At 46.7% G+C, this 22,262-nt stretch overlaps 1 protein-coding gene across 3 annotated transcripts in view; it reads left to right on the top strand.

Annotated features, from left to right (window-relative positions):
- Positions 1-22,262, top strand: part of LOC142581085 (small ribosomal subunit protein RACK1-like) — a 108,603-nt gene that overhangs the window by 19,940 nt on the left and 66,401 nt on the right. For all 3 annotated transcript variants that reach the window (XM_075691191.1, XM_075691190.1, XM_075691192.1), the window contains exons 5-6: positions 16,059-16,199; positions 17,233-17,394. In XM_075691191.1, the coding sequence (XP_075547306.1) occupies positions 16,059-16,199; positions 17,233-17,394 (303 nt within the window). The remainder of the gene's footprint in view (positions 1-16,058; positions 16,200-17,232; positions 17,395-22,262) is intronic.

Here is a 22,262-nt window from a genome sequence, read left to right as displayed (position 1 = left end):
CGCTCAACAAACATAAATTTCTGAAGAAAAACCAGTGTTAATTGTTTCTCATTTCACTGTTCATCGCATACAACGTGATCGGTCCACTTCCACAAGCAAAAAAAGCTGGTGTTGCCAATTTTTCATTGCGAAATTTATGACCCACTGATGTTGTGTGGCATGCAAAACTAATCTCGCTGGCAAAATGATTGTGGAGATTTGTGGAAAAAAAATGCATACATCCATGTGGCACACACCTGCACAAAGCACTGCATGATTGCACCTCACCAAGACCTGGCAACCGCTGTGTCCCGACAGCCACGGCTGCTGCATGTGCGCCAGTGGCATTACACTGTGATGTCTTGGGAATTGTGCGACATTGTTCGGGAGAGGTCTGTTATGAAACACTGACACTGGGTATCTAGTTTTGACTTTTTGCTCTTCTTCCGCTGACCTCCTTTCTGGCTGACGCATTCTCTTCCCCTTTCGTGCCCAGCTGACTTCAACATTATGGAACACTATCTGCCAATGAGCATACAAATTATTCATCATTTCAGTGTGCCCATGTACAAAATTGGCAGGGGTGGGCAATACACGTACAGTAGAGCCTTGTCGATACATTGCCGTTACATTTTCTCGGCTCTTACGTTCTAAAACACTGGTCCCATATGGTTCCCATAAGTTTATATGTATTTAGCTTCCCATCTGCTACCGTATTTACATGATTGTAAGTCGGCCTACTTTTTTAAATTTGAAAATCTGAAATGGGGGGGGGGGGTCGACTTACAATCGAAACCAAAACGTGGCACCACCAAAAAAAGCGAGACCAACGAGGTATCAGGGAAGCTACTAAGTACCTAGTTACAATTTTATGTTTGCGCTATGTCTCTACCCGTAGCTTTTGGCTATCCTGTGCGTTTGTTCGCTTTTCGGAAGTGGTTTTCAAGATTCTTGAGAATTTTACAGTGCACACAACACTCATGGGGGGTGTCGATAGTTGATGGAAGTGCCGCTGTTCTATTCGCGGCGGCACCCTCAGAACCAGTAGGTCGTGCTGGAACGGCAGTGCTTGCGGGGAGTATCGATAGTTCGTGGAAGGGTAGACACCGCTTGCATGTTTTTCTTTCCCTGTAGCTCTTAGTTTGACACGTTCGACATGACTGCCGGCTATGTGCTACTTCCATGCTTTCTCAGTCGTCATGAGTGCTCCAGAGGCCCACTAACCATTCGGCGCGTTCACAGCAGCGTTCAAGAGGGCTGCCACCCTTTATGCTGAAGAAACAAATCGCTGTGCAGTGGGCTGCAAGTTCGATGTTTCTGAACGGGTGGTGCGAGAGTGATGGCTGCAGCGAAGCAAAATTTTCACCCGGGATGGCAAGTGAAGAATTTTCCACGGGCTGAAGTCTGGGCGCTTTCCGGAGCTGTAGGCCAAGCTTGCGGCATACGTCGCTGAAATGCGTGATCGGGCCCTGCCAGTGAAGTGCGACATGGTCACGAAACAAGCCCGGATCTTCGCCTTTTAAGGACCTGCTCCACTGTGAGTACAAGTGGCTGGTGGCAGAATACCGCAAACTTACGCCAACCGAACCTGTCAAAAGAGCCTTCCTGACAGCTGCGTGTGGTTGGGTGCATTCGGCGTAGGCTGCTGTTTCACAACATGTCGTGGTGCGATTGTTTGCCAAATGTGGAATTTCGTTGGACGACAACACGCTGTGGGACCGTAGCAGTGACGACGATGGCAGCACTAGTAAGGACGATGGCACAAGTGAAGACGAGTAGTCCAGTGACCATGCCAGCTACCAATAAATTTTCATTATCAAATGCGCCCTCGGGTATGCTCTTCTTTTTTTTTTCCCTGTCACATGTGATATGGGGGGGTCGACTTACAGTCATGTAAATACGGTACGTTGCCCTTCCCAGTTGTCATTGGCAAACTACCAATGATGAGATGTATTTTCTTTTTTCTTGCTACACTATGGAACACTGTTTCTGGTGTGACTGCAGCATTGCTTTCAAGAGGGCAAGTTTCATTATTTGTAGGGCAAGAACTTGCAGGGTGTCATGCCAACAGAAATGCCAATGATGTACAATGCATTGACAATGCAGAGTCTACCAAGAAGATTCAGGAAACTTGAAGATGCTGTGGCTTGAATTGGAATTGCTGAGCTTATCAGACATTGTCACTGATCTCAACATGGCTTAGAACAATGAAACTGCATAAGGGGTCGACGAATACACAAGTGGTCGCCCCACACCAATGCATGTTCCTAGATGCTGTCATGGCCTTCGATAGCAGCTTCTGTTCTTCTGTCGTTTCTTCAATATATTCACAGCATTGTATAAATAGAAAAAAGGCTGTGATCACTCAAAAAGAAGCTGTTCTTATCAAGCATTTGTTCAAAGGGGCAGATGGAAATCACAACCATCATTTAGCATGTCACAGCTTCAACCAAACAAGAAAACTTTTTAACATTCAATGAAAACTGTGAGGCAGCAATAGCAAGCATTATTTAGTGTTTTCAATACATAGTTTGCTGGCTTTTTATTCATCTTCAAATTAAGTTTTGTATGAATAGCCTCTTGCCTCATCTGTAGTGGTGTCATGAGCATTATCAGATTTTGTGTTTTCCCAGGTGATGCATTTTAATGTGAAGCATTATTTGTGAACTTCAGGTGCTTTGAGTGTGTTAACCTAGCCTCCTACATTGCGATGCCATCATGGTTCTTTCTTCAACTGCGTATATATCGAAATAGGCACAGCAGGCATAAGATACATGCATATATATAACATGAATGACATGTCACGTCAATGACATCCTGTATTTGTTATAGCATTTCTGTCATGACATAAATGGTATGAATGATATGATGTCATCGTGGTCGTTCCCTTAGCTCAATATATAACGGATATAAATGACTTCACATGGATGTCATGACATGACATCAATAGCATCACATGCTTGTCTTGCCTAAATGGTACGGATGACATGATGCCGTTGTGGTCAATTCAACTAGATATCTGTCTTGAGAGGACGTGTGATGGCATGAATGCCATGAATGTATGTCATGACCTTACAGACAAGACATGTGTGAACATGTCATGCCATATCATAGTCATATCATGAACACGTCTCGCCATGCATATTCTTATACGTATCCAGTTAAAGAAGCGAGCACAAAGCCATCACCTCATGTTATTCATGGCACTCACGTCATGACATGGATGTCAATCATGTGATGCACATCATATAATTCATGTCATGGATATCCTAATACATAACTTGTTAAAAATGGACCTGGCTTGAATGTCACAAATGAGATGACATTAATGGATTGAATGACTTGACATGCATTTCTTTATCTGGATATATTCTGGATATGCATGTCATGACACACGCGTTTGTGACATGATGACATGCTATCCATGCTTAAAGTGATTGGCATGAATGTATATCGTGGCAGTTATATGTAAAGCTAAGACAAGAATGACAAATTCATAACATGTATACATGGCATGACATTATTGCCATGACAGGAACCTATGTCGACCCAGTGGACCAAGTTGTCTACTAGGGCCAATGGCTATATGCTCGTGTTCGTGATGCTGTGATGGGCGTTGCATCGTCATTCCAGCTTTGCAATCCGGCTCTCATTCCTGATTCTCGTGTGCTACCTGCACTTGAGCCAGCATACGCGTGTAAAAAGGTCCTGCCATAGCAACAGAACACCGGGTGGTGGTTGCATCTGTTCAAGCGGCTATTAAAAAGCAAGTTTCCCACGAGCGTTTATTTCCAAGCGCCAACACGCCGAAGCTCGTACCGGACTTTTGTGGCCCTTCTCGTCGTTACTTGGCCACTTAAACACTGAGGCCTGCTTTTTCCTGGTGCACACAGTGCTTGAGTATGGCAATGCTGTATTGAATTCCACTATGGCAGTGTCATCCTGGCTTGGCTCGGCCAGCGTGAGCAGCTGCACCATGCCACTCGTCCGAATGGCCATAGAAGGACGTGGGTTTTAGGCTGTGCTACAGTATCGCTGTCAAGTCGTCTGTTTGCGTCCTCCAAGTGTCATAATATTTTACCATCATGTTGTCATTGTTGTTCTCTTTTTACCATTCTGGCCTGTGTTGCTTCGTTGCCGTCAATGCCAAGGGGACCAAGATATTTTTCAAGCCATGATAGGATGGCTTTTATTCTTGGCCTCTTTCACAATGTGTACGTCGTGTTGTGAAGAACAAATAAAATGAATGACTGATACCACATACTGCTGTCAGTGAGCATCTAGTTTCTGCATTTCTTACCCAGCTCGCACCTCCATGCAGCTTGTTCACCTAATTCGATCGTATGTAGAAATCATGCAGTCTCTGTTACCGTCATCTTGCTGGTGTCACACACACCCTCTCGTGTTAATTGTAGTTCACTGTACTTGCATCACACATGCGCAAGTACTGGATTTACACACACACTGGTCAATCTGGTAACGCTTTACGGAACCCCAAACAATGCTGCATAGCCAGCTGCCTGCAAACTGCCTCGCATAATGTCGATTCCTACGGTGCTTGGGATCTGTGCAGTTTTCTTTCTGTGGTCCTTAAATAGTGTATCAACGAGGTACCTTTGTATATTGTTTTGTCTTCTAGGTGCACAAGTCCTTGGCTTCTCCATCGGGCAGCAGCCAAACACAAAATTCTATATCCATAATCAAAACGAAAAGAAAAAAATGCATACTTTTCCTTTTTTTACAAGCATTCAATATATACACTCACACACACACATAAATGATAGCAGATTAAAAATAAATCTTTAAAAGATGCATACAGACATGCAGTACTGTATTTGCATGTAAATAATGCGACCACAAATAAAACACAAAGGGGGACTTTCGGCTTCTTTGGAAAAAAAATATTTTGCATTAATTCGCAATGACATTGCTACCGTTCCAAGCTGCCACTGGGAGAATTGGCGATCCGCACATACCATACCAGAATCGGGAAGCCACCTTAGCGACGTGGGACCTTTTCCGAAGCGGCTTCTTGCACACGTTTACAAGCGTCGTGCGAAAAGAGCGAGCCCAAGCTCTACTAGAAACCAGAGTGCAGCTGCCAAACGAGACGATCGCGATCTTCACGGAGGAGATGGCCCGTCTTTTCCGGCACGCCGACCCGGAAATGTCGGAGGAGAAAAAAGTTCGCTTCCTGATGCGTGGCGTCAAGCAAGACCTTTTCGCCGGACTTATTCGTAACCCACCGAAGACTGTGGCTGAGTTTTCTGCAGAGGCATCGACGATCGAGAAAACTCTGGGGATGCGCACCCGGCAATATAACCGCCAGGGGCACACGCCCCAGTATGCCATCCAAGGACTGGGTTCGGACGACCTTCAAGAGACCATCAGGGCCGTTGTGCGCGAAGAACTGCGCAAGGTCCTGCCTTCGTCGCAGCCTCAAGTAGCTTCGATCGCCGACATCGTGAAAGATGAGGTTCAGCGATCGCTTGGGGTTCCTGAGGTGTAACCTAAATTACCGCAGCCCCAGCCAGAAGCGATGACCTACGCCGCCGTCGCACGCCGTGAAGGTCCCCCTCCGCGACCACGCCAGGGCCCTGCAACGACGCAATTCCGTCGTCCGCCGCCGCCGCCGCCAGCACGCCCACCCGTCGCCCAGCGCACCTACGCGAGGAAGACGGACATTTGGCGAGCCCCCGACCACCGTCCGCTCTGCTATCACTGCGGAGAAGCCGGCCATGTGTATCGCCGATGCCCATACCGGGAGATGGGACTGCGAGGTTTCGCCGTCAATGCTCCGCGCCCGCAGCGAGGTGAACGCCCTCGCGATATCGCCGACTACCTCACCGCTACTCAGTGGAGCTCTCGACGACCGTCGCGTTTGCCATCACCAGGCCGCTACCTGTCGCCGCAGCGCCAACCATACACTGGCCCAGCCCGGGGCCGGTCAGCGAGCCCGTATCCGGAAAACTAAAAGCAGCAACCGATGGAGGTGCGGTTGCTGTTCGTCGAACTGACGAAGATCCTCCGCCGCCGACGAAGACGACGAAGAAACCATCTCGACGACCTAATGACGACACGCCGCCGTCCCAACGAAGTCAGGAAGCCAAGACTACACCGACGAAAGACGACTTGATGACGCGACGTTCCAGCTTCAGTTCAACACGACGCAGCCGTGATCCGACGCCGAGACCTAACTGTAACGCAAGACAAAGAACCACCGACCTCGACGTGCTTCTCGACGGCCACGCAGTCACCGCTTTAGTAGACACAGGAGCCGATTACTCCGTCATGAGTGGACCCATCGCCGCCCAGTTGAGGAAAGTTAAGACTGCATGGGAAGGCCCTCAAATTCGCACCGCTGGAGGACACCTGATTACGCCGACTGGGATCTGCACGGCAAGAATTACCGTTCATGACCGGACTTACCCTGCCACCTTCGTTGTCCTCCAACAGTGTTCACGAGACGTCATTCTCGGCATGGACTTCCTGAATCAACATGGCGCAGTCATCGACCTGAAGTCGAAATCGATAACGCTGTCACAAGATCAAGCGATACCGCCGGAGAGCTGTCGTAGTCACCACGCCTTGAGTGTGCTCGAAGATCAAGTGAGCATCCTGCCGCGCGCCAGCATTATTATTTCCGTCGGCACTGAAACACCCGCTGACGTAGAAGGCGTCATCGAGGGCGACCAACATCTACGGCTCGACCGTGAAATTTGCGTCGCAAGAGGGATCGCTCGACTCCACGGAGGGCAAGTGGAACTTATGCTAACCAACTTCAGCCAAGAGTTCAAGCACATCAACAAGGGCACGACAATCGCATACATCGAGGAAATTGTGGAAACCAGCAATGCCTTTGTACTCTCGGATTCAGCCGCATCTACCCCGATGAGCATTGTCCCCGAACCAGACTTCGACGTGAATCTAAGTCTTCCTATGAGTAAGCAGCAACAGATCAGAAGTCTTCTCCGACGATACAAAGACTGCTTTTCGACGTCATTGAGGATTCGACAAACACCAGTTGCAAAGCATCGCATAATAACCGAAGAGAGCGCTCGACCACTCCGCCAGAGCCCTTACCGAGTTCCGACGCGAGAACGTGAAGCTATTAGGCAACAAGTCGACGAAATGCTGCGCGACGACGTCATCCAGCCGTCGAAAAGCCCGTGGGCCTCTCCTGTAGTCCTGGTAAAGAAAAAGGACGGAACCCTACGCTTCTGCGTCGACTATCGTCGACTGGACAAGATCACGAAGAAGGATGTGTACCCCCTTCCACGGATAGACGACGCATTGGATCGGCTCTGCAACGCTAAATACTTCTCGTCGATGGACCTCAAGTCTGGCTACTGGCAAATAGAAGTCGACGAGAGAGATCGCGAAAAGACTGCCTTCATCACGCCAGACGGCCTCTACGAGTTCAAGGTCATGCCATTCGGACTGTGCTCGGCACCTGCAACGTTTCAGCGCGTCATGGACACGGTGTTAGCCGGACTGAAGTGGCAGACGTGCCTTGTTTACCTGGATGACGTCGTTGTCTTCGCCGGAAATTTCGACGATCACCTTAGGCGGCTTGCGACAGTGTTAGAAGCCATCAAGTCATCAGGGCTCACTCTGAAGCCGGAAAAGTGCCGCTTCGCTTACGATGAGCTTTTGTTCCTAGGACACGTGATCAGCAAATCAGGAGTACGCCCCGACCCACAGAAGACAGCTGCCATCGCAAAGTTCCCACAGCCAACCGACAAGAAGGCAGTGCGCAGATTCCTTGGCATGTGTGCCTACTATAGGCGCTTTGTCAAGGACTTCTCACGTATCGCGGAGCCGCTAACACATCTAACCAAATGTGATGTCGCGTTCAAGTGGGAAACGCCGCAGGCCAAGGCATTTCAAGAACTCAAACGACGCATGCAGTCACCGCCGGTACTTGCACACTTCGACGAGGACGCTGATACCGAAATCCACACTGATGCCAGTAGCCTAGGCCTCGGTGCTGTCCTAGTCCAGAGGAAAGAAGGACTTGAAAGGGTGATATCGTATGCTAGCCGGTCGCTGTCAAAAGCGGAAAGCAACTATTCTACGACTGAAAAGGAATGCCTCGCCATCATTTGGGCTATAGTTAAATTCCGCCCTTATCTCTATGGCAGGCCATTCAAAGTCGTCAGTGACCATCATGCATTGTGTTGGCTAGCTAACTTAAAAGTCTCTTCAGGACGGCTGGCGCGGTGGAGCCTCAGACTACAAGAATATGACGTCACGGTAATATACAAGTCCGGAAGAAAACACTCCGACGCCGACTGCTTATCGCGCGCCCCCATTGATCCCCCGCCGCAAGACGACGAGGACGACGACGCCTTCCTTGGGATAATAAGCGCGGAAGACTTCACTAAACAGCAACGAGCAGACCCGGAGCTAAAAGGCCTGGTCGAGTATTTGGAAGGAAACATCAACATTGTCCCTAGGGCATTTAAGCGTGGGTTGTCGTCGTTCACGCTACAAAACAACCTGCTCGTGAAGAAGAACTTCTCACCAGTCCGCGCCAGCTACCTTCTTGTTGTACCGTCAGCGCTGCGTCCAGAAATACTGCACGCCCTATACGACGATCCAACCGCTGGGCACCTCGGATTCTCGCGGACGCTGTCGAGAATACAGGAAAGGTATTACTGGCCGCGTCTGACCGCCGACGTCGCCCGTTACGTCAAGACATGCCGAGACTGTCAACGACGCAAGACACCACCAAAAAGGCCAGCAGGATTACTACAGCCGATCGAACCTCCTCGCCGACCATTCCAGCAGATTGGAATGGATTTGTTGGGGCAGTTTCCGATATCAACATTCGGGAATAAGTGGATCGTCGTGGCGACGGACTATCTCACCCGCTTTGCTGAAACTAAAGCTCTACCAAAAGGCAGCGCAGCCGAAGTGGCGAAATTTTTCGTCGAGAACATCCTGCTGCGACATGGTGCCCCAGAAGTCCTTATCACCGACAGAGGAACGGCTTTTACAGCAGAGCTCACCCAAGCCATTCTGCAGTACAGCCAGACAAGCCACAGGAGGACAACTGCCTACCATCCGCAGACGAATGGTCTCGCGGAGCGCCTGAACAAGACCCTCGCCGACATGCTAGCAATGTACGTCGACGTCGAACACAAGACATGGGACGCGATCCTGCCGTACGTAACCTTTGCGTACAACACGGCGGTGCAAGAAACAACACAGATCACGCCGTTTAAGCTGGTTTACGGCAGGAACCCGACGACGACGCTTGACGCCATGCTGCCGCACGTAACTGACGAAGAGAATGTTGACGTCGCTAGCTATCTTCAGCGCGCCAAAGAAGCCCGACAGCTCGCCCGCCTGCGAATCAAGAGCCAGCAGAGGACCGACAGCCGACACTACAACCTCCGACGACGCTTCGTCGAGTACCAGCCTGGCGACCGTGTTTGGGCCTGGACCCCGATACGCCGACGAGGACTCAGTGAGAAACTTCTCCGACGCTATTTCGGACCCTACAAGGTCATCCGACGTATTGGCGCTCTGGACTATGAGGTCGTGCCAGACGGCATTTCGCATTCACAGCGGCGCCGCGCACGATCTGAAGTGGTCCACGTGGTGTGCCTTAAACCCTTTTACGGACGCTGACGAACTTCGTTATTCTTCGTCTTTTCTTTGCTACGAGTGCTTTTGTTTATGAACTTCGTTTGTTTGCAGCATCGGGTCGATGCTTTTTAAGAGGGGGGGTATTGACACGTGTGCTTATCTTTATCGGCAGACCACGTTTCGCCGCTTAACAACTGTAATCGCACAGCGAGGGACGCGCCTGCATGTATCAGACGTTTCTGGAAAGTTATCGATGCTTCTACCCGGCTGTCTGTTGTCGCCGAACCTTGTGTTATCTAATTTCATCGCGTGACTCGAATGTTGTAGAACTTTGTGGAAGGCACGCGGGTCCGAACGATTAGTCTGGAACATTCGACGACTGCTCTATAAAAGCCGACCCGCTTGACCCGCAGATCAGATTTTCGACGATCGCCGAGCGTGTTCGCCGCTATCGTTGTGCTATAAGTGTAGCCTGTTTTTGGGCACAGGTTCGCCCAATAAAAGTTTGTTTGGTCGTTCACAGTATTGCTTACTGTGTTATTCAACGTCACCACCACGTGACAATATCGAACGTCTTTGTGATCCCCATCAGATTCGATATGCCCAGGTTTGACTGTATTAGCCAATTGAGAGTTTTAGTATTGGGGACGCAAGGCGTTGGGGCCCCAAGCGCTTGGGTGCGTTTGCGTTTGCGTACGCAAGCAGAAACGTGTTATAGGTTAGCGGCCCCAAACGCAAACCGCATTGAGGTCGCATGCGCTCGCAGCACCACCAACGTCTGATCGTTGCTGCGTTATCATTTTATAAAATATGAAATGAAGCATATGAAGTAAAGTACATTAAACTCTTTTTATTAGAAGCAGTTAATAGAGAGGTTGACAGCGTCCGGTAATCGGGTAAACGCAGGCTGGGGCGTTGGGGCGGAGTCATGAACTAGAGCGGACTGCATGGTGCTGCCACTTGGTGGCGCAAAGCTCAGACAGACAAAAACAGCTAATATTGCAGTAACCAAGTGTATTTTACTTTGCTGCGGGTATAAATTTCTGGCAGCAACACAATTAAGCCAGTGCCGATAATTTATACCAGCAGCGAAGTAGAATAGACTTGGTTACAGCAATATTAGCTGCTTTTGTCGATTTGAGCTTTGCACCGCCAGGTGGATGCACCAAGCAGGACGCTCCCGTTTATGGCTCCGCCCCAACACCCCAACTGCGTTTATCCGAATACCAGACACGCTAAACCTCTCTAATACACATTAAAACGACGTCTGTCGACACTTGGCGAAAGATTTATTAGATTATCTACCCGCTAGCTACTCGTAAGTTCTCCTACACCGCAAGAGTCACGTGGGTAACGTCACCACTGTGGGGCAGCGGTGTTTTCGGCCGGCCAAACAACCCAAGGACGCAAGTAGACGTAGTGGTCTGCACATGTGCAGTGCCGTCGCCCCTAGCTCTTGCGTACGCAAGCCGCTTGCGTCCCCTATACTAAAGCTCTCTAATGATTGTTGTTTGATGATAGGGCCTTTCGAGATGAGCCAAGTCTGTTCTCCTGTATTTTACTCTATGGCTAAGGCATCAGGGTGTCTAAAAACCAGGAATTCTCAGGGATTTTGAATAGTCTGGAAATACTTGGGCAAAACTCGAGGAACTTGTGCTTTGTCAGGGAAAATAAGCTGTATACTTTTATTGAAAGGGAACGAAAGTCGTGGTAATGCTTGCTAGAGTCACACAGAGGAATAGTAACGAATCGTCTTCGACGCCATGTCGTCATCTGGAGGAGTTGCCAGTGTACAGTCAACGACAGACTTTCTGGACACCCGATAATTCAGACGGCTTTGCGGCACCAACGTACTCCATAGAGTCAATGTATAGGAACGTCTGAAATTTCGGATGCAAGAACCCTTCGCCGTTCGATTTTCCAAACTTCTTGCCGTGACCACAGGTCCAAAACTGCATTAACCAAGCCACCACCGCCGCCTCGAACCAGTGCTCTCGCACGCAGATCTGCTGGTAGCCGTAGCCACTTACCTGCAACGCTAGGCCTAGCTGCTTCGATGTTCGCTGTTAAGCTTCTTGCCGTTCTATGTCATGTTTTTTCATTAAAAGAATTTGCCATTGTCACCAATGGCACCAACTTGCCTTTGTGGTCCTTGCGATTGGCTTCAACGCTGGGAAAACACGGCATGTTGCATAAGCCGGTTCCCGAAAGTCAGCTTCGCCTCAATACAGAAATGTTATGCGGTGAAGCATAAGCGTAGGAAGGGGCAATTGTCACGACACACAGTATTATTCCTTAATCATACACGCGTGCACCCGCCATCTGCTGTCACAGTACGAGCACCGATGTGCCTAATAAGTCTACTGGCAGGCCTTCGGAGCTGTTTCAGTTGTGCCTGTGGCAACTTGAGCTTTTAAGGGCAGTGAAAGGCATGCATTCATTTTTTCGAACTGCCCAATTTTTCTGACGTCTTCGCAGCACCTAGGCAGTCCAAAAAAATGGGACGTTGATTCTACAACTGACCAAAAGGATGCTTCAAATGGCCTGTGGGGAAAATGCGGGGCACAAGGAGGGCGAGAAAAAGAAGGACCTAGGAATGAGCGGAAAAGGAAGCGTGCCACCGCTTCTTTGAAGGAGCTTGAGTTCAAAAAACAGTGTTGGCTGAAGCCGAGATGCAGGTGTCCCTCTATCCAAACGAAAATAAACTGTTTAAAGCAGTGAAATGCAACAATGGGGCGTTGTGCACGGCCTGAGGGTATGTCAGGGCACATCATTTTCTTGGTAACAGTGCAAAGGGACATGGACAAAAGGTAGAAACATGACAACACGGGCACCCATGTTGTGTTTCTTCCTTTTGTCTGTGTCCGTTTGCGCTGTTACCAAGAGTACCATGAATCCTAACCAACTCGCCCGCCTTGCTATCTTGCTTCGGCATATGTCAGGACAGTTGATGTTGACTTACCAGCTGTTAAGAGATAATCTCACTTGTGTCAAAGTTCGGCCTTACGCCAATGAGCTTGCTATTAGTTGTTAGAAATAGCTCATGTTTGAAAGTATTGGTTTCTATATCCATATCCATTTTATTCGTAATTGAGAATGTTAGACTTGATTTGCTATGGGTTTAGCATTTTTTGTTTCGAAGATATTTTATTTGCTCTGTATTTTACTAACCCCTCCCTTCTGCTTTCTCTTTGAGTAAAATACACTGCTGCTTAATATTCAAACTGGATTAAGTAATTTTTTTTATTTTTTAACATCAGAGTGTCTACCAACCGGGAAAACCGGGAATTCTCAGGGAACTTGAATAGTCCAGAAATACTCAGGGAATTTGTGCTTTTATCAGGGAAAATTAGCTGTAACTTTATTAAAAGGGAACGAAAGTCGTGTTAATGCTGGCTCCAGTAACAGAGGAATTGCAACGAATCGTCATTGACGCCGTGTCATCGGCACGAGGTATTGCCCGAGTAGTTGACTGAATTTCCAGACGCCCGAATTTTCGAACATGCCCGATAATTCACACGGCTTTGCGGCACCACCACGCACTCCATATAGTCAATGTATATTAAGGCGAAAGCCTTTAATGGCTCTTACTCGCGGCGTCCGACCGTCTGTCCGTTCGTGCCCTGGAACGGTGTCAGCTGTGGCCTCTCTCCCTCACACTCTCAGAAATCACGTGATGGCAAAGCGGCGCATAGCAACAGTTGCGCCGCCACAGCTGTGGCCTCTCCCCTTACACTCTCCCAGCAATCACGTGATGGCACAGCAGCGCGCGTGGCAACACTCCTTCGCCATACGTCTCGTTGCAGCAGTCCAGTTAGTCGGATGGCTCCCAAGCGGCTTGGTGATGATTCCACGGCAAGCGGTTCGGAGAAGCGCCCCAACAAGAATGTGGAATGTGGAACCAAGCTGCTGGAGTTGCAATTTATGCTCAGCCAGACGTTAAGCTTACCCCAGTTGACATGGACGACGTTCACATTCACCATGGAGATGCGTGTGCGGTCAGGTTGTCGACTCGGCTCTTTGTAGTCTGTGTGTACTTGGCCCCAAACCTCGGACAAGAAGCAGCCATTGCCTTTGTGAATCTCATCCTACCAATAAGCGTCGGGCATCGGCCGATAGTCGTTGTTGGGGATTTCAACCAAGACGCTAGGAACAGACGCATTTGTCAGTGGTCTACAATTCACTAGCGTTACAGTTGGTCACACCGACGACAACAGCCACCACGCATCATGGCAGCTGTCTTGATCTCGTCTTCCAGACATATCCAACCACCAAAGATCTTGAGTACATATCAGTACCTTTCAGTGATCACAAGGCAGCTATTGTAGACGTCGACGCAGCCAAGCATAAGGAATTCATGGGACATTAAAGCAAAGACACAAAGAATTCATGAATAAACAGTCCATCGTTTACTTCAAACCACACTTTGTCAATCTTTGTCAAAAAAAATTGAAGGACACTTTGTAAATTCCAAAGTGTGTTTTGCAAAAGCCTGTGCCCATTACACTGGGAGTGTCATGCACAAAAAAAAATAAATAAATAAAGACATGGCACAGTCGGTCGAACGGGCACAGGCATTCGCCTAACACACTTTGGAATTTACAAAGTGTCCTTCAATTTTTTGCCCTGACTGCAGGTCTGAAATGGCATTAATCAAAGCCACCGCCGCTGCCATTTTGATTAGCTTGCCGCCTCGAACTGGCCTCGCACGCAGATTCACTGGCCGCCATAGCCACCACCCCAACAACGTTGGGCCTAGCTGCTTCTACATTCGCTATTAAGCTTCTTGCTGTGCGGTGCTGTGTTTTTCATTGAAAGAATTCGCCGCTGTCAGCAATGGCACCGACTCTGCCTTTGTAATCCTCGTGATTGGCTTCGACGCTTGCAGAACAAAGCGCATTGTGTAATGCTAGTCTCCAAAAGTTAGCCTTGTCTTAGTACAGCAGTGTTACGCGGTGAAGGAAAACAAGCGTGGGAAGGGGCAATTGTCACGGGACACGGTATATCTTCCTTATACACGCGTGTACCCTTATCTCCTGTCACAGTATGAGCACCGATATGCCTAATAAGTGTACTGACAGGCCTTAAGAGCTTTTTCGAACGTGCCTGTGGCAATTTTAGCCCTTTAGGGAAGTTAGAGACATGCATTCATTTTTTTCGGACTGCTCGATTTTTGTCGGATGTTTTTGTGGCCCCAGGTAGTCTGAAAAATCGGACGTTGACTGTACAACTGACCAAGAGGATGCTTCAAATGATCCATGGGGTGAACATTTGGCAGAAGGAGGATGAGAACAGAAAGGACCAACGCAGTGAGGAATTAACGGGAAAGGAAGCGTGCTGCCGCCTCTTTGAGGGAGCTTGAGCTAAAGAAACAAAGTGTTGGCTGACGCCGAGGTGCAGCTGTCCCTCATTCAAACCAAGATAAACTCTTTAGAGCAGTGAAATCCAACACTGAGATGTTGTGTACGGGCTGAGAGTATGTCAGGACAGTTGAGGTTGACTTTCCAGCTGCTGAGAGAGAATCTTAGTTGTGACAAAGTTCAGGCGTCATATCGATGAGCTTACTGTCAGTTGATAGAAATAGCTCATATTCAAAAATATTTACTTATTTATGCATCTCCTTTTCATTCGTATTTGAAAATGTTTGACTCAGTTTGGAATGTGTTTTACCATTTTTTTTTGTGCCCTCTCTTATTTTTAAATAATATAGATATTACTCCATACTATTCAAACTGGATCAAGTCATATTTTTTTTTCAACATGCTTACTAGAGAGTGACAGCATCGAGCAACATGATCTCAGCCTGTCTTGACATAAAACAAAGTTCTGGCTCATTCAGGGAATTTCAGGGAAAACTGGAAAACTTGGGGAATTCGGAAATGTCAACTTGGTAGACACCCTGAAGATGCTTACTAGAGAGTATAGCGTTAGGCGACATGTTGTCAGCCCGTCTTGACACAAAACAAAGTTGTGTGTCACTCAGGGAATTTTGCAAAGGCACCCAAGGAAAACCTGGAGAACTCGATTAATTTAGAGATGTCAGCTTGGTAGACACCCTAGACATTCATAGCACCATTAAGCAGGTAGTTCTAGATAATATTTTACCCCAGTCTGTTACAGCCACTCTGAAGCTTTTTTGCATCCAATGGCCAAGAAAGATACGTGTTGTGTACAAGCATACTTTCTATGTTGCCCATAAATCATCAATGAAGCCAGAAGTAAGCCATCAAGTACGCCTGAATCAAATGCACCACAGAGTGGTGAATTTGATTCTTATTTGCCTCTACACGAGTTGGTTTTACCTACTGATATAGTCGTAGGAGGCTGCTCAGTGATGACATTTTGTGGCGGAATGCTCGTGTCGACTGACCTTCGTGTCCTGCAATACTGAGGGCAGCCTCCTTCACTTTAGTGTTTCTGGCTGCTGTCATGCTGGGTCTGGTGGTATATAATACTTTGCTTTATGTTTTGTTGTTACCTAGGACTGCAAAGCCAACCTGTGGGACTTGGAAAAGAGTGAGCTCAAGTGTGTTCGTGACAACCAAGACATCATTAATGCATTGTGCTATAGTCCAAGCAGGTACTGGCTTTGTGTTGCCACAGGACCAGCCATCAAGATTTGGGTAAATATTTTACTGTGTCAATGCATGATGAATATCTTTTGAAGCACAGCCAGGATGTGAATAAATTTAACTTGTGCTATCTGCTCTGTTGAGCCTCAGATCTGCTGCTACGCTATGATGCTGTGTTGCACGTGCGGCCGGTCCTACATAGGTCAAACTGGCCGCTGTTTCAGTGAGCGTGCACAGCAACACAAGCGAGCCATGCGCACCGGCACGAGCAGTAATCTACCCTTTTACAGCAATAGATGCGACAGCGAAAGCTGTTTGCCGTATCTGGAACAGACTAAATTCCTTTCAAAGGCAAGATCATAAACAGAAAGAGAAGTCATCGAGGCATTCCACATCGTAAAAAGGGGTGGCAACTGCGTTAGCTCACCTTCTTTTCTTAGATGGGCACATTAGGACTCCCCTGCGCTTTTAATGCACACGTGGCCTTGCTATTTTTCGTCACTGTCTCATGCACAATTTTATTGCGATTGTTTCTTGTTTTTCTATTTTGTAGAACCTCATAAATTACCTGCCTTCACGAAATAAAGCCAGTTGGAAGTCTACACTTTGTGTGTGCGTCTGTGTTTCTGTTCATGTCCTGTCTTCCTCGCGCAGTTTAAAATTTTGCTTAACTTGCTTTGCTTGTTAAATAATAATGCCAGCCAGAACGAACCAAAAGGTCTCTTTTGTTCTTTTTTTGGAAACTGTCCTGTTTGCTATGATGCATGTATTGGAATACAGTGTTTGGAGCTTGTAGCAGATTAATTCATGCCTCGCTACAAAAGCACTTCTACAAAATGTTCATTGTAGAGGCCTGCTGATTCAGTCACTCTTTTCAATATGGTCAACTTGAGCATGGCTGTATGGGCATGGTCACATGGAGAACTTTAGGAATTGCTAATTCAACAGAGCAATGGTTGCTGTAGGTGAATGAGGATTTGAAAGTGCGTGAAATACAATGTTGTATTCTAGTTCTAAAGATGTGGCCTGGGGCGCTACGACTGAAAGACTGCCCTTTCTACATCTTTGATTGCTTTGTTGACAGAACTTGGAAGACAACAGCCAGGTGGATGAGTTGTGTCCTGAAGTGCTGACGCCAAATGCCAAGGCTGAACTTCCACAGTGTATATCATTGGCTTGGTCCGCTGATGGCCAGACACTGTTTGCTGGCTATACTGACAGTCTCATCAGAGTTTGGCAAGTCTCAGTAAGCATTATTCATTGAGCAGGTACTTGCCTTAATATGAGATGTTTCTGTGAAGATTACGACTTTCTAAAAGTTGTGCAGTTGTGAAAAAACTCGGGAAAAAAAACTGTTTCTTTAGCACAGTGTTATTTATACATTTGTCTGATAAACTGACTAGCTATGTGATATTCACTAATCTACTTTCTGCTCACTAACTTCCGAGGACATAAATTGAAGTCTGCTGTTACTGAAAGCAGCGTCATTGCGCAATAACATGGCAGCAGCCAGTCCACCCTCTTTGATCTGAATTTGCTCTTGCAACTTGCTCTCCTTCATGCCACCAAAAAATAAATACAGTCAAAACTCGATATAACGAATCACGCAGGACCGCTGAAAATTGAACGTTCGTTATTTTGAACTATAGTTGTAATGAAAAACTTTGGTTTTAAGCCAGTGGTCAAACCTACGAATGAAAATGACGTACCTTGGCAATAGACGCGTGTGCAGACAAGCATGCTCTCAAATAAAAATGTTTCACTCGCTTCAACGCTGCTTTATTTGAAGAAATCAGTGATTTTCTTCTGGCGCATGCAGCACGCACGACCGATTAAATATACGTCTACATCTTCCATTTTGTGCAATACCTCAACAGGTGCGTCATTGCACCGAGCGATGAAAGTGCGGACTTTGTTCATCTGCACTAAAACATCATTTGACACGATCTCATCTTCTGTGTTCTGTGACCAACAGTCGTCTTCCTTCAGGTCGTCATTGTCAGTGGAGAGGTCACGAACACAGTTAACAATCTCCTTGGTTGTCAGGTCCGTCACCGTTAGTGCTGCGCTGTCGCTCTCCACGTAATCGTCGAAGGAAGAGACGGTGGGCAGGAGTTCTGCAACCTCAGTCCACAAATTTCCTGTGTTGTCAGTCACATGTAGGTCATCTTCAAGCTGCACAGGTGCTTTGACAAGCTCTGCTCTTCACCAGCAGTTGTTAATGGTAGATGTCTGCAAGTTTCACCAAGCTCCCTTGAGCATTTCCGCTGCCCGACGAATATTGATTGCAGTCGGCTGCTTTAGGTGGAGGTTGATAATCAACCACTGCACAAAGCGCTTACGAAATTCTGCCTTCACACTCGTTATAATGCCTTGGTCTAGGGGTTGCAGCAAGGACGTGTTGTTTGGCGGCAGAAGCCCCAAGCAAACGTGCGTCAAGTGAACATTCACAATGTGAGCAGAGCAATTGTCCACAACCAGTAGAATTCTTCGGTCATACCTCCTCATTCGGTCGTCAAGTTTGATGAGCCACTCAGAAAAGGGTTCTCTGGTCATCCAGGTTCACTTGTTGGCACGGTAGTCGTACGGTACCGACATGACGTTTTTCATGCAGCGAGGCTTTGTGTACGTGCCGATGACGAGCGGTTTAATTTTCTTTGTGCCTGTTGCAATGCAGCAGAGCAGGACTGTATTGTAAAGATGCGGCTTCTTCCCTCTTTTGCACTGCTGTCCTTTGAAGTGCATTGTCCGGTCTGGCAGGAGCTGATAAAAACATGCGGTCTTGTCTGCGTTGAAAATATCGTCTTCAGAGTATGATTCAGCCACCTCTAGAAAACTATCATTGTGCCAGGAATCCGCGCCTTCTCCGTCAGCAGCCTTTTCCTTGCCCGAGACTACCCGCCAAGTTATTCCGTTCCTTTGGCCGAAACGAAAGAGCCAACCTGCACTGGCGTTGAACCCAGTTATTTCAAGTGCATCGGCAAATTCACATGCTTTTTCTGGAGCATTGGGCCAGACACAGGAAAGTTTTGCAGTTTGGCATCTTAGAACCATGTGAGAACAGCTTGGTCCTCCTTTTGAAAGTTTCCCAGTCACAGTTGTTTGGTTGTAGAAGTGAGTTGTGACTCCTGGTGAAGCTTTACAATCTTGTCTTGGTCTTTCAAAATGGTCAAAACGGTCGATGGGGCAATGCCACGCTGTCTGCACACGTCAATTTGCTTTTTCCCTGTGGCAATTTCCTGCAATACGTCTAATTTGACCTTCAACAAAAACTGCTTTCTCTTCTTGGCGCCTTTGCTAGCTGCATTCATCGTTGGATATCCCGCAAACTTTGCCTCAGCTTTGTGGTGAAGATTGTGGTGAAGTTTGCAGTGCAGTAGTTGGCACTCGACATGGTGATGATGATAGCTACTGCACTCCGTTTCTGTTTCACGCGAGAGTTGTGGCGCTGTTACTTTTAGCTGAATTTGTAATACTGATGTACCTTGGTTATAAAGGGGAAAATAAATTACGTGTGTTATTCTGAAATATGCACTGTATTGAAATTCGTTCTTCTGAAATATGTTTACGTTGAAAATATAGGCAATCTCGTGGGGATTTTTAAAATATTCGTATATTTGAGAAATTCGTTAATGTGGGGTTCGTAGTAACGAGAGTTGACTGTAGTGAAATCAGCCATCACTTCATCTTATCTCAAGCTGAGGACAAGGTATCGGAGTTTTCTTGTCACTATTATTGACACTATTATTTGATGCTGTTGGGCCTGAGATGACACCAAGAGCCGCAGTAGCGATTTGAGTTTGCTCACCAGATGGTGCCACATACTTTCACGCTGGCAGCATGGAACGGATTTCCACTGGCAATGACAGTATAATAAAGCTAGCTCTACTACACCTTAGTTAAAACATTGGCTTCATGGTACGTTTGCAATTTCTTTACAAGCACACAATTGTATTCGAACAACAACGTAAATTTGTCTATACTTTTTCTCGCAATGTCGCTTCCATGTGGTTGCTCCACGCCGCGACAGGCAGACTCTGTCACGTCGCTTGTAATCGCTTGAATATTGTGTGTATGTGGTTGCCACTTGTCTTGAAACTATACTCAATGTATTGAAACTATACTCAATGAAGTTCACTCTGTAGCAAGACTTTGTCTTGGAAAATTAATTCTTTACCGCACTGTTGGTTTAATGAAGCCTTGTCATTTTAAATGCACAAATAGTAGCCTCCATAAGGGCAGGAATCTTTAGAAAAAATGTACAGTAAATGATTATGGGAATGTTAGCAATACATCAGCTGGAAGAAGCACAGGCTTTAATCTGTTAGGAACAGTTTACTTCTGTTTAAAAAGATACAGAATGTTAATAAAAGTCGCATAATTTTTCTTTTCTGTGCTAATGAGCCATATGGCCCCCATGCAACATGTCTTTTTTTTTTGCATTCTTGGAAATGCACTAGAGATGAGCTGGGCAAATATTCTTGAGAGTTCATACAATGCTGCTTTGTCTGTAGCAGATAAATTTGGCAACTTCGTCTTAATGAGACAAGAACTCATTAAGCTGATGGTGTGGGAGAACAGCATAAGTTCTAAACAAGTACAATGATATTCACCATGCCAGATTATATGCAGTGCAGTTAAACCTTGATGTAACGAACTTTTCAAAATAAGGAAATTCTCGATATAGCACTGTATTTAGCTATTTATAACTTGATAATTTAGGTCTTTCTTTATTGAGGTAATCTGCCACGTGTGCAAAGACTGGATGAGCTGAGATGGGCTGGAATCATGCGCTGTCTTTCTGTGTGTCTGGCGCTGGAGGGTGTGTAATCTCGAGTCTTTGAGATGCATTGAAGCGAGAGGCAGACGAAGCATTCGCTCCCCTCTGCCAGTGCTTTTCATGATGGCATCATCTTACTGCAGGCAACACTATCAATTGCTGGGGTGGAGTGGATGCGAAAGCCTGGTTGGCTTTGCTTCGTACTGCCGGTATAAATTAAGATATGGTGGACGCAACATGAAATTGTACCTTTCGTTCAACAAAATGACTTTTTTTTTCATTCAGATTTGCTTTTTCCAATCATCTGATAATTCGGAAAATTTTGTGGCCACTTCTGCGTAAGAAAAAGTTCATCTACTGTAATTATGTGCATAAAAGACAGAATTTCAATATAACAAGAATTTCTATATAACACTGCAAATTACCAAATTTAACGATTTCATTATATCAAGGTTTAACTGTATATTTACTGACCAGCAAGAGCAAGTGAGCACAGCATTGCTTTGCCCTGATATGATCTGCAGAAACTTGTACTAATCAAATTGTAGGGAATGAGAATACAGTAGAACCCCATTAGCATGTTTTTCAAGGGATTGCAGAAAAAAAGTAACATCACAGCCAGGAAAACATAACCATGAGGAAGGCCCCAAATCACCACAGCAATGTCAGAAACAGCTCTGAATGGCTGTCAATACAGTTAATAGACGTCTCGGCACTCGCACTGTGACTGGAGATGGTGCTTGTGCACATGTATAATTAAGAGATGTGTACTATCTTCCATGACCGTGGCCTATTTCACTTACTATGCTTCTCCGCATAGCACTCTGTACTCCGGTGAATCTGACTTGAGGGAACAGGGAAAAACACTGCCAAGACACGTTTATCAGGACTGATGATTGCATACTTCCGGGATTTCATGGTGGGGCCACAGGAGGGGCTTTACAGGCATAACTGCAAGTATATACATTTTTGGTCTTCATAGCAAAAAACGAATTTGCTTCTGTGCCACTAAATTATGACCACTGCATTCAAATGCAGTGTAAGATGCGAGAACATTACTGAATGGCAACATATCAAATGGGAACATAATACATAGGAGTCAATAGGCATCAAGTCGGGACCGCAAAAATGCAACATAGCTGGTAAAACACAACAGCAAGTAACATATCAACGGTGTTCTACTGTCTGCAAATATCTTCATTCTTTAGAACCATCACTGGTTATTTTCTACACATTTGCACACAGCACCCAACTGGTTGCTGCTGCTGAGCTTGCTCATGCCTTATGTTGCTCTTGAAAAAAAAAAAAAAAAAAGGATGGAAATTTTCTCACAG

Source organism: Dermacentor variabilis, chromosome 1 (assembly GCF_050947875.1).
Source record: "Dermacentor variabilis isolate Ectoservices chromosome 1, ASM5094787v1, whole genome shotgun sequence".
Lineage (NCBI taxonomy): Eukaryota > Metazoa > Arthropoda > Arachnida > Ixodida > Ixodidae > Dermacentor > Dermacentor variabilis.
Note: the sequence above shows the minus strand (reverse complement) of the source record. Positions and strands in the feature narration are given on the sequence as shown.